The sequence below is a fragment of the Pseudorca crassidens genome, chromosome 14 (genome assembly GCF_039906515.1).
Source record: "Pseudorca crassidens isolate mPseCra1 chromosome 14, mPseCra1.hap1, whole genome shotgun sequence".
In the NCBI taxonomy this organism is placed as follows: Eukaryota; Metazoa; Chordata; class Mammalia; order Artiodactyla; family Delphinidae; genus Pseudorca; species Pseudorca crassidens.
Window position 1 is genome coordinate 10,254,447 of NC_090309.1, and position 13,251 is coordinate 10,267,697.

General features: G+C 56.9%; 1 protein-coding gene across 2 annotated transcripts in view; it reads right to left on the reverse strand.

The window, feature by feature from the left end:
• KCNIP3 (potassium voltage-gated channel interacting protein 3) overlaps positions 1-13,251 on the reverse strand; it is a 94,050-nt gene that overhangs the window by 72,217 nt on the left and 8,582 nt on the right. For both annotated transcript variants that reach the window (XM_067704306.1, XM_067704307.1), the window contains exon 2: positions 8,320-8,482. In XM_067704306.1, coding sequence (XP_067560407.1) covers positions 8,320-8,482 — 163 coding nt within the window. The remainder of the gene's footprint in view (positions 1-8,319; positions 8,483-13,251) is intronic.

Sequence of the window (13,251 nt, forward strand, 5' to 3'; positions counted from 1 at the left end):
GGGGCTTCTGTGCAGCCAGAAAGGGAACAGCCCTGCCCAGGAGGCTCAGGGGCCAGGGACCCTGGGCAGAGCTGGTGGATGAGTGGGGGCCTTGGCCTTTGACTAGCTCTTCACCTCTGCCCTCTGCTCACTGACCCCAGCCCCAGCCCTGCGGGTGCCTCTGTGGAGCGGAGAAAGGGGAGATGGGAAGGGATCCCTGTGTTGAGGGGGATAAGGAAAAACCAAGGATGTGACTGGAGCAGGCATTGCTGAAGACACACAGCCCACATTCTCGGAGCAGCCGGTGTGCGCAGGCAGCTCGCTAAGGCCCTTCTGGGCATCAAAACAACCCCACGAGGTATGCGTGGCGGAGAACAGCACTGCAGCATCCTCCTCTGCTCTTTCACCTACAGAATTCAGGTGTCGTTGGGGTGGAAATGTACGCAGCTTGAAAAAAAACGCCACCCCCCGCCTTCCTTGCAGTCACGGTGGCTCAGCTCTAGCCCATAAAATGTAAGCGTAAATCTTCCAGAGATTTCTGTGAGAGTGTTGCTTTCCTGATGTAGGCATCACCACTTCCTCCTTTCCCCTGAGTTCTCCTTTCTCTTGTCGGGAGCAAAGCCATGATGGCTGGAGCCAGAGCAACAACTTTGCAACTGTGAGGGAAGAAGCAAAAAACCCCTTAGACCTTGACTCTGATATCCCCAAGCTGCTAAACCAGTGCCAGCCGCTGCCTAGTCCAGATTTCTCAGATAGGAGATACATACCTCTGTCTAAATTAAGCTACTGTTGTTTGGGGTTTCTGTTGGCAGGCAAGTAAAAACATTCCTTCCAAAGTGAAAGACCAGCTGTTGTACCTTGCACTCCTAGCCAGTGAAAGGACGTACACAAGGGGCTTCTTGTGTACCACAGGTGCTGTGCTGCTCCAGACTGTTTCCAGGCACAAGCAAAGCCTGTGCAGCAGGTCCAGGCTGCGTACAAGCGGCTCTCCCCTTGGGCCTGATGACCCAGCACATTCAACGGCGCACAGTGTGTCTGTGGAAAGTTAGGGTGCTCTGCAGGGCCCAGGGTGGGCCCCGGTAGAAGCCTCTGCTTTTGATCAAAGCCATGCTTTCTTTGGCAAAAATCTCTTCTTCTTTTGACACTACTTCTGGCTCACTCCTGGGCCCTCGGGGAGATGGAAGGCCCGACTGTGGGGCACCAGGTGACCCTGAGACCTGAGCTGCCCATCAGGAACTAAGTGTCCACCTCTCCCCCAGCTCTAAAGGGGCATGCACAGCACGTCACCATCACACACAGGTGCTACGTATAAGCTCAGGGTCGGGGGTCTAGAAGGCTCAGGTAGGTGTCTGCTCATAAATGGGGCTCAGACCCCCATGGTAGCAGCTGCATCGCCACCTTCCCCTCAACCCACACCTGTGGCCTCATGGGGAGTCCCTAAGACCGTTTGAGGAGGAAAAGCACGTGTATGTAATTTATTTTATAGACAGAGCTGCAGGCAATTCTGACACCAACTACAAGTTGTCTGGAAGGAGGGGTGGCCTGAGGTAGATTGACATTGACTCAGGGGTGGGTACTAAGCATGTGTTCAGGGGTCAAGGAGGTGGAGGGAAGAAGATTGGCGGAGCGGTGACTAGGACGTGTGAGGGTGTCACAGTCCTTTGTGGACGCTGTCCAAAGGGCAGCCAGGCCTGCGGAGGCACCGAGAGTCTGGTAGACAAGATGGCCTGTCTGTGCACGTCAGTCAGCCTGTATTCCTGGCCATGAACAAAGGGCCATGGGGGACGAGGATTACTCATGGGTCCACGAAATGAACTTCCCCTCACCGGGCTGATCTGGGTACAGCTGCTGTCGGGTGCCCAGCCTGCCAGCAGGGCGACAAGCCAGCCACCAGGTGGCAGGTCAGCTCCACCCTGGCAGGGACCATCGTTTACTCTTTCTGGAATTGACATTCATTCTGAATACAGACCTCGCTTTCTGCCCACCTTGCTTCTGCCAACAACACCGCCCATCGCTGTGTCCCACGCATCGTTACTGACTCAAAGACTCATTTTACAGCAAAGAGTTGTGGCCAAAGGCCAGTGCTGACAAGACGCACGGGCCTCCCCCTCTTCCCCGTGCCCAGAAGCGGCTGGACTTGCAGAACAGCGAAAGCGCCCCCCGTACACTGGTTCCAGTGCCAGTGGTGAGGTGCAGGTGCTGTCCTGGACGTGCCACCATACATGCTCCTCCTCCAGCCGGAAGAATGGGTCCAGAACCAAGGGAAGCACCACCCCCCAACCACATACTTGCAGCATCTTTGCTTCTCATCTCCAATACTTTGGGCTCTGGATAAGAGATTTTAGATCCCTAAAGAAGAATGCTGGGACTTCCCTGGCGGTCCAGTGGTTAAGACTCCGCACTCCCAATGCAGGTGGCGGGGGTTCGATCCCTGGTCAGGAAACTAAGATCCCGCATGCCGCACAGCGCAGCCAAAAGAAAAAGAAGAAGAAGAAGAGGAAGAACGCTTCCCCAAAGGGGAGACACCAGTGCACCTGCTGAGCTGGAAGCTGAGACCGTCACCTGGCCATCTGGGGCTCCCACACCACTCAGGCCAGCTGACTGAAAGGGCGTTGGCTGGGATGAATAATGCCGATTACCCAGGGGAGAAGGTGTTACCCCTACATGGGGTGGAGGATGGGAACTACGTCTCAGACCTAGTGAATTCACCACGCAACCTATTCATATTGCCAAATACAGGGATCAAAGTGAGTGGGGGTGGGGTGGAGTTATAGGTAGGATGACCGAGGGCTCAGATCGCTCAAGAATGAGAGCTTGGATCACACCACCGTGGGTTGGTTCTTAGCTGAGGGCCCTGCGGTGGATTAAAATGGCCACAGATTTCATACTGCAATTCCACGGAAAGCTAGTCTATTTCCCCTCTGCTAGGCTAAGCCTATGATCGTTTTGACCGATAGCATGCAGCAGAGTGATGCTGTGTGAGTTCTAGAGCCTCGGCCTCAAGAACTCTCTGCCTTACTTATTGGAACACCTCTTCCTGGAAGTCAGCCATCTTGTACCTGAGTCCACCATGCTGTGAGGATGCTCAAGCAGCCACGTGGAGAAAGACAGGCACTGAGGCACCAGACGTGCGGGTGGAACCTTTCTGAACCTCCCAGCCCAGCCCAGTCACCAGCTAAGCAAAGGTAAGTGAGTAATCACAACTGATGCCATGTGGAGTAGAAGTACCATCCGGGGGGAAGGTAGGGGGGCCCGCCCAGATGCCTGACCCACAGAATCGGGAGAAAAAAATGGTGGTTGTTTTAAGCCACTACATTTGGGAGTATTTTGTTAGGTAACAAAAGGTAACTGAAGCATCTCTCCTTCACACTGGGGGGCCGAACTCTCCAGAGAAATCCTCTTCACAACTCATCTTCCCTCCAGGCTCTAACCATTCAACTTTCTATACTTTTGATAAGGGTAAAAGCTTCAAAAGCCATATACAGTTTTCAGATAAATCCTTGAAAATTTGCACCTGATCTGGCATCTCACTTTGAAACATGATGTTGAGTATATCTTGGTGCTTCAAACACATTAAAATTCTGTTAGGGACTCCCCTGCTGGTCCAGTGGTAAAGAATCTGCCTTCCAATGCAGGGGACGTGGGTTCGATCCCTGGTCAGGGAGCTAAGATCCCATGTGCCTCGGGGCAACTAAGCCCACGCGCCACAAGCGCCTCAAGGAGAGAGCTCGCGTGCCGCAAACTACAGAGCCCACGTGCCGCAACTAGAGAGAGAAAACGCTCATGCCACACCTAGAGAGAAGCCCAAGCACCACAACGGAAGATCCCACATGTCTCAACGGAGATCCTGCGTGCCGCAACTAAGACCCAAGATAGCCAAATAAATAATTTTTTTAATTAAAAAAAATTCTGTTAGTATATAGTTATATATCCTTATGTATTATAGACAAGCTAATTTACCTTTTCAGCCCCGTACCTTTCTACTACCACTCTTTTTTTTTTTAACATACTTATTGGAGTATAATTGCTTTACAACGTTGTGTTAGTTTCTGCTGTATAACAAAGTGAGTCAGCTATATGCATACATATATCCCCTCCCTCTTGCGTCTCCCTCCCTCCCACCCTCCCTATCCCACCCCCCTAGGGGGTCACAAAGCACCGAGCTGATCTCCCTGTGCTATGCGGCTGCTTCCCACTAGCTATCGATTTCACATTTGGTATCTACTACCACTCTTTTATCAGGCGTGCTGGTGGTGGTGACTTTATGATTTTACATGGGGGTGACAAACCCCAGGAGAAATGAGTATCTCCCGGAGATGGATGCGGTGGCTGAGAATCCGGGTCTGCACTTTGGGGGAAGGGGCAGGAATGTGTCCCTTTGCGTGGGGAATGGTCACACGGTGCCACACAGGAGCATGTGGCTGCAGCTCCGGCGTCCCTACCTGAATGGGCTGGGACATGGGGTGTTTCCCATAGCGGCAGGCAGGGCCCTTGCCTTGTCACATCCAGGCCTCCTCCTCTGGCCCTGTAGCGTTTCTGCAGACTTCCCAACAGCCGAGGGTAAGTGCCTCTCTGCTTAAACCAGCCAGCCTAGACTCAGGCGTCTGCCACGAACACCCCAGGGTACTCTGTGGCTGATATTATTATTCCAGGCTTACAGTTAAAGGCACCCAGTCCCACTGTCCTCGCGCGAGCCAGACTTGAGAAGCGCGTCTGTCCGGTTGGTGGCTCAGCCGTGCCCCTGGAGAGGGGGCCTGACATTCTCATAGGAGGGACTTTCGGTGCCGCGGAGATAAGCAGAGCAGCTCAGAGCGCCAGCCCCTGGGTCACTGAGGATGGCCTCCCAGCGTTGGGGAGGGATGCACTTCCGGGGCCACGCCAACGGCTCTGAGCGGCCCGGTCCCGGGACCACCCACCTTAAAGGCCACCGCTGCTGACTGGCTCCCGACCCCATGTTGGGGCTTTTGCAGCCCAGGGGTGACCCCCAGGGCACAGCAGCAGCAGCTGGCCTGGCCCCCTGTCCTCGTGCCACCTGGTCCCTGAGTCCCACCCACTCCTTGCCGAGTCGCCGAGGCTCAGGCCACCCTCGTGTTCCACTGGGCCACGCTCCTTGGGTCCTGCTCTAAGATGTCCCAGAAATCTGTGGTTCAGGCCGCCTCCGCTGAATGGAAACCACCCCTACCGCCAACAAGGGTGCAGTGTCCCGGCCACCTGCCCGCCTTCTGCAGGCGCCAGCCCAGGACACCCAGCTGGGCCAGGCTGAGCGCGGGGACAGAGCTACACCGAATGGCACGATTGTCCTCTGCACCCAGAGCCCCGGGAGGCTCCTGAAGGAGCAGAGGCACCTCGTCTGCACACGGCTGATCATTTCACGAGCACACGGAGCCCTTGGTGTGAGCAAGGTGTCCTCAAGGGATGTGATGGGACTGCAGAGCTGAGGCCCGGGAGCGATGCTCAGTGGAGAGAGGGGTGCACTGGGGTCCCGGCTCCTCTGCCTGGGAGGGTGGCTGCTGCCCCGAGCCCCGCCTTCCCGCAGCTCCCGAGAGAAAAGTCAGGGAAGACACACATGAGAGTGGGCGCCCGGCCCGCAGCATACGGAAGACTCTCCAGGTCAGAGACCTCGCTCAGCCCCTGACCCGTGGGACCCGCTGACTCGTGTGACCTTCTTGAGAGTCGGTCTGCTCTTCACTTTTAGTAAAACAGAGTGACCCTCCGTGCCAGCCTCACACAACTAAGGATTGCGTTTTGTGCGTTCCACATGGCCTGGCAGGGTGCCTGGTAAACATGTCACCAGGGGAATGGGCAGGGCTGGGCAGAGCCCTTGGTGGTGTCCTGGCCCCTGCACCCCTTCCCCACCCCCACTGCTGCATGGCCGTGACCAGCCATTCAGCAAAGGCTTCCACACGGCTCTAGAAGGAGCTGACGGGAACAGACGCTGCCATCTAGGAGCCCATCGAGCTAAAGGTGGGACCCGTGGGCGTGGTCCCCTCGGCCCCGTTTCCTCTCGTTGCGACCCCAGACACACCCAGCCTGCCCCCCGGGCTTGCTCTTCCCCGTGTCCACGCACGCTCAGGTGTGCAAAAGGCTCAGCAAGGGGGGCACACCACACCCCAGCCCCATTCTGAAGACCATCGTGTGCCAGATGTTTCTGCTGGAAGTTGGAAGCTGGAGCCAGGGCTCAGCAGGAGAGAGGCCTGGGAGTGGGGTGGGTGCTGGATGCCGAGGACCGGGGAGGGAGAGACAGACACCGGGTCACGGAGGGGCTGCAAGATCCATGGGGGGAAAAGAAGGAGCCTGAGCTGCTGCCAAGAAGACCCTGGAGATGCAGGCCAGTAAGAACCTGAGCCTCGAACGAACGGAGAAGGATGCGATGTACATATATATGCAATGGAATACTACTCAGCCATGAAAAAGAACGAAATAGTGCCATTTGCAGCAACATGGATGGACCTGGAGATTATCGTACGAAGTGAAGTAAGTCAGACAAAGAAAAATACCATGTGATATCACTTACATGTGGAATCTAAAATACGACACAAATGAACTTACCTACAAAACAGAAAGAGAATCACAGGCATAGAGAACAGACTTGCGGTTGCCGAGGGGCAAGGTGGGGTGGAGGAGGGAGGGATTGGGAGTTTGGGATCAGCAGATGGAAACTAGTATATATAGAATGGATAAACAAGGTCCTACTGTAGAGCACAGGGAACTCCTGTGATAAAACATAATGGAAAGAATATGAAAAAGAATATATATATGTATAACTGAGTCACTTTGCTGTACAGCAGAAAGTAACACAACATGGTAAGTCAACTATACTTCAATAGAATTGGTGGTGGTGTGATGAACTGGGCGATTGGGATTGACATGTATACACTGATGTGTATAAAACTGATGACTAATAAGAACCTGCTGTATAAAAATAAATAAGTAAATAAATAAAATAAAATTCTTCAGATCGTAAATCTAAAAAAAATAAAAAGAATCTGGGCCTCCAGCGAGGCGAGGCTGGGCCCATCAGAGCAGACCCGAGCCCGTCGGGCGCACAAGGCCGGCCACACGAGGGCGCCACGGCTCACCTCTGCTCCCTGTTCCTACCCTAATGGAAAACAATTGCTTTTACTCTGCTGCAGAAAAACAGCCCTGTGAAGATGTGAGCTTCCCAGTTAAGCTGTTTGTATGAAATTGTAGTAACCTCACGTTTCTGCATCGTCCCAAGAAGCTGGAGAGGGAGAGCGCACATGGACCCCACATGTGTATTCACAGGCCCCAGGGCCTCCCTGGAGGCTGCTCTGGGTAACGGAACGGTCAGAAAAGGGTGATGAAGCAGCACAGGTAGCAGGGGCTCAGGGAAGCAGAGGGAGGGGACTGGAATCATGCTGGGAGCGCCCTAGAGTGGGTGTGCAGGTAAAGGACAGGGGCCTGGCCTGCACACACTGCTGGCCCCACCCCATCAAGCCTGGGAGGCTGGGGCCATGAATATACCCATTCTCCAGGCAAGGGGACTGAGGCTCCCTGGAAAACACAGTGTCTGAGACAACGAACAAGACACAGCTGTCAGGATCCAAGTCTTCACCTTTTCCTTAAAGTCAAAGAGGCAGCGTCTCATGCACGCCTATGTGTGTGGTCACAGGAGTGTGCATGGTGTGTGTGGCGTGCACACCTCTGTGTGACGTGTGTGCACCCACATGTGCTTGGTGGGTGTGCACAGGTGTGAGTGGGTGGTATGTGCACACTTGGTGGGTGTGCACAAGTGTGAGTGTGTGGTATGTGTGTGAGAGTATACGGGTTGCATGAGGTCCCCCCTGCATCTCTTACTGCATCACAGACACCAAATACCGCCAACAGCAAGTGCCGGCCATCCATTTCTGCCACAAACTCCCAGAAGGCAGCACGAGGTAAAGAGCCAGCCCCAGCCCCTGGGCTGCACTGGGCAGGACCGAGGGGGCGCTGAAGCCCGGGCCTTCTCCTCCCCAGGTCCCTGCACGTGTTTGCACCCTGCAGGTGAGTATCAGCCCCCCTTTACACAGAGGACTTAGAAAGGAAGACTGTGTCACCCAAGGTCACCCGGCCAGCGAGGCTCTGAAGCCCTGCTCCATCCTCCCAGCTGGGAAAATTCCAGCATGGTCCTATCGATCTGTCCCCACCTCCCTGGGTCCTGCCTTGAGGTCAGCACCCTGCACCCTGCGGGAGCAGGCACCGATGAATGGGAAGAGGCGTGAACGAATAGAAACATGTCCCCGCAGAGGCAGAGGTGGTGTGGCCCAGGCTGGGGTCCCAGGGTAGGTCTCCGCGCTCAGAACAGACCCCCACCTTCTTCCCAGCCAGCCCAACCCCTACCTGATCCCTGCGGGGCTGTGCTGGACAGGATCCACTTCACCAGGCAGCACCGCATCAGGGCCTGGCGGGTGAGCCTCGGCCGCTGCCACTTGACGCCGTCCTTGCTCAGCGGTGTGCGCCCGGGGTCCCCCAGGAGACTGCCGTCTGACACCTTCATCACCTCCTGCAGCAGGAACAGGCAGAGTGGCCCTGAGCCCTTGCTCCCCAAGGGGACCTCAGATCATCCCCAGGGCAGCCCTGAGGCCGTCCTTCACTCCACCCAGGGTCTTGCCTTTCAGGGATGCATGCCAGGAGCCCGCAGGCCCGCTGCTGCCCCCGCCCCTGGTCATCTCCTGCCCGGTCTCTTAGCAGCCCCACTCTCTCTCCAAGAGCCCTTGGTCACTGCGTGGCGAGGCCACCTTGCAGGCACAGACAGTGTCCGCTAGAAAACGCTGCGCCAGTGACCCAAGCTGGAGGAGTGGGTTGAGAATGACGTTAAAGGCCACCGTGGGGCTCTGTGCACTCTGTGCTCCCACACACACTCCCCACCAGCCACACCAGGCTGCTCTGTGAACACACCCCTTCCACACTTGAGCCCTGCTCATGCTTTAAGATCCCGCCAGCAAGTCACCTCCCCCATGAAGCCCCCCTGGCTTCTAAAGCTGAGGGAGTTGGGTCTGTCCCTGCACCGATAGTTCCACAACAGCACGGACTGTGCAGTGGGAATTTGCTGGAAGAACTCCCGATTGAAGGCAGGGTCTATGGGCAGGGGTTCCCCCACTGGGCACCCTGGTCTGTTACGTGATGGGGCCCCTGGAAGGAGGGAGGGAGGTGAGGGTCCAGACTTACTCATCAACACCCCCAACCCTGGCATGGCCCTGGCTGTCAGAGCCAGACAGTCCCTTCGAGATCACAGCCCAAACCCCTCACTGACTAAAGCCCAGAGAGGGGAGCAGATCTGCACAGGGTCACACAGCAAAGCTGGCCTCCTCACTTCACGCCAGAGCCCTCGATCTTTCTTCACCTTGAGGCAAACTGAGGCCGCATCAAAGGCCCGAGGACCTCCCCAGGAGGGGGCACATGGATGCAACCCACTACGTACTCTGTGCAACCATCTGAAGAAACGACTCAAACAGCTGATGGGGGAGGGACTTCCCTGGTGGTCCAGTGGTTAAGACTTCGCCTAATGCAGAGGGTGCAGGTTCAACCCCTGGTCCCCTGGTCGGGGAACTAAGATCCCACATGCCTCACAGCCAAAAAGCCAAAACATAAAACAGAAGCAATATTGTAACAAACTCAATAAAGACTTAAGAAAACCCCAAAAAACAAAACTGACGGGTAGAATCTTGGAGGAGGGAGCTGTGGGTGGGATGTTAAGATGCTGGGCTGTGAGTGTGGCTGGGGAAAGGACAGCCCGGGGTCACAGTGGAGGCCCGGAGTGGTGAGATTTGTTTTCCTACATCAATATTTTGAGCACCCTCACCTGGCCTGCCAGTGGCCCACCATCCTCAGTGCCCAAGCTGGCAGCAGGATGGCCCTCTGGGCATCTGTTGAGTCTGGTTTGCTGCCCTTGTGCCATGCCTCCTGCTTGGGGCGGCAGTGCCACAGGTGTGGCCTGGCCCGTTGGGTCGCTGCCGCAGGTAGCCCCAGGTTCATGGTACTCGGGATGCGCGGTCTGAGCTCCAGACGTGGGAGGAAGCAGCGCACCCCCGTGGGTACCAGTTCTGAGTGGGTGGGTTGACGGGCCAGGACAATGGCCATTGGGGTGACGGGTTGGTGATGTCCCTCCAGGGTTGTGGGGTTTCACGTGTGCTACATTTGTACAGTTCTGAAGAGTATACGGGTGTCCGAAATAAATCACAAACAGATGTACATTCGAGCAAGTTCTGCAGATGCAGAGACCCCAGCGCAGCCCCTGCCTCGGTCAGGTTCTCAGGTACAAGGAGCAGAGAGACGGACCCAGGCTGATAGTAACTGGAAAGGAATCAGCAGTGGGGAGCCCAGGCCAGTCCTCCCCGGGAAGGACAGAGAGCCAGGCTTGGAAGACAGACCAGACCAAGAAGCAAGTTGCTGGATAGCCAGACCTCAGCCACGGTCACCCATGGGACAGCAAGGGCACCTCCCCTACTGCTGAATAACACGACCCTGGGGCTAGCACTGCCATCCCAGGGGCACTGGGCCTGGGACCCCCCACTGGTGTGATGGCCCTGCTGCCCCTGGAACCTGGAGGCTGCTGGGGGAGTCTCGGTTGAGGCACTAGCTCCAGTTTCAAGGTCAAGAGCAGAAGGGTCAGATTGTCCCAGCCCAGGTCATATGCCTAATCCCTGGCTGCAAGGAGAGCTGGGAAAGCAAGCTTCTGGCCTTTTAGGTTCTTTCATGCCCTCTAGGGAGGCTTTCCTGAACTTGAGGAATAAGAAAAACCCTACAAATAACCCCTAAATTGTGGAGTTTGTGTGAATGCCCAGGTGAGGGGAGGCTGGTGCATTGCCTCCTGCAGGCTCTGGTTGGGAGGGAGAACCCTCCAGGTGCTGAGTTGGCTCACGACCCCATGAGGCCCGTCCACATTTGGGGCTGGGCGGTTGGCCTCCTGGTCAGTTTTCGGAGAAGTGGCCGTCCAGACAGGACAACATCCAAACCCCTTATCCTGACTTTCAGGGCCGTCCCAGCCTGGTCCCAGCTGCCGGCTTTCCCTCCTGTAGTCATCACCCCCCCCCAAGCCACCTCCCCAAGACACACCCTGGGCGGCACCCACCACATTCCTCCTCTTCTCCAAGGCTCAGCCTGCTAGTGGGGGGCGGTTAGTGGTGCCCGGAGCCGCAGTTAGGGTGGGCACTCACCATCCCAATGGGGCAGAAAGAGGGGGTGAGCGGGGGTGGCCAGGGGCCCCAGGGTGCCAGGGATGCTGAGGGAGGTACCCTATACACACGCACGCACATCCACACACACGCATGCACATCCACACACATGCACACACGCACGCGCATCCACACACGCACATGCACACACACCCATCCACACACACATGCAAGCACACACACATGCACGCACATCCACACACATGCACACGTGCACACAGGCACTGCCCAGGCTGTCAGAGAGACAGACCTTCTCCATTATTAATGATCTGCTTCAGGAGAGAAACAGCCTCGATGAATAAAGTCTTTCTTTCGGTCCAGGAGGCGGGTAGGGGGAAGTCGGGCAGCTGGTGCTTCATTATTTCCTGAGTTCTTTGCTGTAGGCTCTGCATATGGGCTTAGGAGAGAACATCAGAGGGAGAAACTGATGCCCTCAGCATCTCAGGCAGGAGCTGTCTGTAGGGACCCCACCCCCCATCTCAGGACGGCGCTGGCGCTGCTGGCAGGGGCCGCCCTGGGCACTCTGTCTTACAGCCAGGCCTCAGCTGATGTGGGGAGACCCAGCCGGTGGCCCGGGGTTCCGTCCTCCTGGGACGGCTGGGAGGGTCCACAAGGCGGGGCTGAGAGCCCCCCTCATGCATGTCTATTCTGGGCCTTAAGGTCACCTCGTTGTCATGACAACCCCCAGGAGGTTGGCAACGCCATGCCCATTTTAAAGATGAGGAAACTAAGTCTCAGAGAAGCTTGGGGGCATGCCAGGGCCACACTGCACTCATGGCCTCCTGGTTCCAAAGTTCAGGCAGTCCTGACCAGGCTGTGCTGCTTAACTTCCCTGGGCCAGGGCCCCCGACAGGCCTTGGAAGATGGCGAGGGGCTCCCAAGCCCCCCAACCATGTCAGAGTAATGGTTTACTAATGTCCCAGGCTAAGGAGTACCTCTCCTGGTGGAGAGGGTTGGACGAGGGTGGAGGAGCCCTGGGCCATGTCCTCCAGCTGGCTGAGGGCCAGGACCCCGCTGTGAGGCCCACAGGCGGGGCCTGGGATGGCCTCCCACTTGAAATGGGTGAGGGGGTCCTGACAGCGAGGAGAGGAAGGGCCCACAGTGGCTGGGCACGAGCAGGGCCACACAAATGCCAGGAGAGGCCGAGGCCCGTGTACTTGGCCCATCAGAAGGTTGGGGAGGGAGGAGGCTGGGGGAGTGACCACCGGCTCATCCTCGTGACTAGCTGACACTCGTCTGTCTGAGGGAGGGTCTGCCGGGGCTGGCAGGGAACGTTAATGGCCACTCCGGACTCCCTCCTGCTGAATAGGGGGGCTCTCGGGCATCGAAGGAGGGAGCCCCGCAAGGTGACACCACCTCACTCCCCGACACTTCTGTGCAGGGAGGTGACAGAGTTGACGAGGCCTGGGTTGGTGAGGAGACTGCAGCACAAATTAAATCCCTGGCCAGCCTGCTTTGAGGCCCCAGTGTCTTCTGCTGCATGTCAGTAAAACCCAGGGCCTGTACGGACCTGCAAAACCCTCAGTCAATCCCACCTGACCCTGTGAGTCCATCTCGCCTCCACTGCCCGCCTCATCTGTTCCGCACGTGCCCCCACATGCCCGGCTTGAGCACCTCACAGCTTTGCCCCTGCTGCTCCTCTGCCACACACTCCCCCCGCCCCCTGCCCCTGCACACGCCTCCCCCCTCCCCCTGCACACGCCTCCCCCCTCCCCCTGCACACTCCTCCCCCCTCCCCCGTCCACTCCTCCCCCCTCCCTCTATCCACTCCTCCCCCCTTCCCTGCACACTGCTCCCCCCTTCCCTGCACACTCCTGTACATTCTCCCTGTCAGGCCTCAGTCAGACCAGGTGATGGGAGACCCCTCTCTCTAGGCTGCCATTCACCACCCATATCAACAGCTGCTGTGCTTCCCAGCACACTGCTTTTGAACCTACCCTATTTATTTGTTTCCCGAGGTGCATTTCTTTCTTTCTCCTGGAATGTCAGCTCTGAGAGCTGGCCCTGGCCTGCTGTGTGCGCTGCTCTTCCGCATCACAGAGCCCGACACCCAAGAGACCCTCACGTCCAAAACTCAACAGTAAAAGAACAAAGCATC